A 2,629-nucleotide genomic window follows, 5' to 3' on the forward strand; every position below is an offset into this window, starting at 1 on the left:
AATGTGAATATCCTGAAAATTTTGGGAACTTAAAGTATATTGGGAAATTGCGCCTAAAATTAATGTACTTTTTTTTTTTTCTAGAAAAAGCGATCATTCGAATTCGTGGAATTTCTCACATGGTATATGAGCTATATAGAATCGTTCCTTGCTTCATTTCATAAATCAATTAATCTGCAAATCGAATCGTATACAAAAAACGTACAACTCATTTAAGAAAATCATGCCCACAAAATCTTTGATGAAATTAACGACGGAACTATTTCGAGTTTATTTCAGTCAGATCCAAAGTTTTAAAATTCGCTCCATGATCAATTTAGGTATGATATGATTTTGTTGACTTTAGTTGGATAAAAAGGGAAATTGATTTTGACTTGTTAGTAAATTAGATGTGTTGTTTCATTTAATATGAGATCGTTGACCAATACAGGCCAATTTCCAACTGTCAAGCAAACAACAAAGAAGGTGGAAGCTGATAGTGACAAAACATAGATAGATGCATGTGATTGATCATGAAAACACTCAAGAAATCTTTCAGAAAGGTAGTTAACAAAAAGAGAAAAGGATTGATCTTTATTGCTAATTCATCAAGATTCATGTGATTCTTGATAAGAAAAAATAAAAGATGATTAATTATGATCATTGGTTTTCAGAACAACAACTAATTAATTAGCATTCTGAAGCTGATGTTTCTCCAGCATTTCAGAACAAATCTGGCCCATCATGTGATAGAAGATATTTAAATCAGATAACTGTTCAACTGTCATCTTCCCCATCACAACTCTTGCCAATTTCTCTCTATCTTCATTCAACTTCAATCTCTCCATGTATGAAGATGCATTCCTCACTGTTGCTCCCATTTGCTTCAACCTCGTCTCTTGTTGCAAACTCAATGCTGTATTTGACTGAAATTAACAAATTAATTCCAAAAGTTAAAAAAAGAAAAAGAATCAAAAAATGAAACCAAACTCCATTAATATGTACATATTTCATACCTCAAGAAATTCTGCTCCTGGTCTAAGATCAGATTCTTTAGGTTGACGAATATTGCTACCTCCTTCATATAAGTTTCTTGCAAGAGAAAAGCTTCGAACAATAGCCTTTCTCTTTTGCTCCAACTCCTTATCAAGCTTTAAAGATTTTGGTATCTTTGTTGTGCTATTCAGCTTCTTTCGATACGCAACAACCGCTTTAACAAATTCCTACAACATTACACATCATGTTACATATCATTCATTACATAATGTCTGATTATCTGGTTTTGAAAAGGGACGATGGTGTTTACTGTTTAATATAATTACCTTATAAGCTGCAAAGCATCCAGGGTAATCGAACTCATCTGAATTTTGTTTTCTCATTCGTTCAGGATGAAACTGTAAACCCATGATGAATTTACCCTCTTCAGGATTATAAGCATCGGGATCATAAAAACCTTCGATCAAACCATCTGGTGCAAAAGCCATCGGCTTAAACCGGTGGGCCAGCCTCTTAACTCCTTGGTGGTGATAACTATTGACACGAATCTCCATGTTGTCTTCTAAAGACTCTTCAAACCATTGATGCAAAGGGGTGTCGTTTACAATTTCAACCACATGACGATGGCCATCGTAGTTATCGTAATCCATATGGATCACTTTGTTTTCTTGTGGCCGACTTTTGGTTAGTTCTTTCCCGATATCTTGGTAAAGGGTGCCACCACATGCGACGTTTAAGATTTGTGAGCCTCGACATATTCCTAAATAAGGGATGTTTCGTTCGAGGCAAAGTTTAGCGAGCGATAGTTCTATTGTGTCTTTTTCTTTGTCAATGGCGGTGTCGCTGACATGCAGACGCCGGATTTCTTCCAATTCTTCCGGGGAGAGATTGGTTTCTTCAGCTTCGTATAGCGATGGGTCGATGTCTTCTCCTTCGCACAGAAGGACTCCATGGATCGGCTCGAAACTGTGCAACAGCGTATGAACACCGGCCACCCGGGGTACAATCACCGGAACAGCTCCATATCCGACTATAAGATCTAGATGATATTCGCCTGATAATTAAAAGAAAACACCTATCTCAATTAATTATCGTTTTATCGACATGATTCCGTCGTTTTGTTCATAAAAAGACGATAGATTTATGATAAATATATGATGAAAAGAGTGAAAGTAATTAATCAAAAGCACAGCCACATTCATAAAGAAAAAGATCCGAATTTCTCGTGATTCAACCGGGATCGATTAGCAAAGAAATTAATTAATTCGTACCTACGAAATCAACGAACTTGTTCTTGCGAAGGCTTCGTCTAGATACGATGATGACACGAGGTAAGATGACGGCGAGATCAGAGGTTGACATGGCGGTTGTTTGAGAAAGAGAAAGGGAGATGAGAACGAAAACAATCGAGGCGCCGCGGATGCTGTAGTTGTGGAACTTGATGATGACATGGAAGGTTAGGAGGTGATATGTATTTATAGGGAGGAAGGAGTGGAAGCCACGTGGAAATATATGGGTAGTCATCAGATGGCGACTAGGGTAGGTCAAAACTGAAGGCAGTGTGACGTGTCAAGGGTTATGTGGATATTATAAGTAAATACACCACCGGTGGAGGTTTTATCCATTTATAGTTCTTGGCTATACTTTAATTTAG

At 37.1% G+C, this 2,629-nt stretch overlaps 1 protein-coding gene across 1 annotated transcript; it reads right to left on the bottom strand.

Moving 5' to 3' along the window:
* Positions 1–546: 546 nt before the first annotated feature.
* Positions 547–2,417, bottom strand: LOC145031920 (putative glutamine amidotransferase GAT1_2.1). Its single transcript, XM_078980574.1, has 4 exons — positions 2,247–2,417; positions 1,302–2,029; positions 996–1,202; positions 547–905 (listed from the first exon to the last, which is right to left on the bottom strand). Exons 1-4 carry the CDS (start codon positions 2,335–2,337, stop codon positions 666–668), a joined length of 1,266 nt encoding a protein of 421 aa, XP_078836700.1. The 5' UTR covers positions 2,338–2,417; the 3' UTR covers positions 547–665.
* Positions 2,418–2,629: the final 212 nt, after the last annotated feature.

This window comes from Lactuca saligna, chromosome 2, assembly GCF_052625555.1.
Source record: "Lactuca saligna cultivar CGN05327 chromosome 2, ASM5262555v1, whole genome shotgun sequence".
Lineage (NCBI taxonomy): Eukaryota > Viridiplantae > Streptophyta > Magnoliopsida > Asterales > Asteraceae > Lactuca > Lactuca saligna.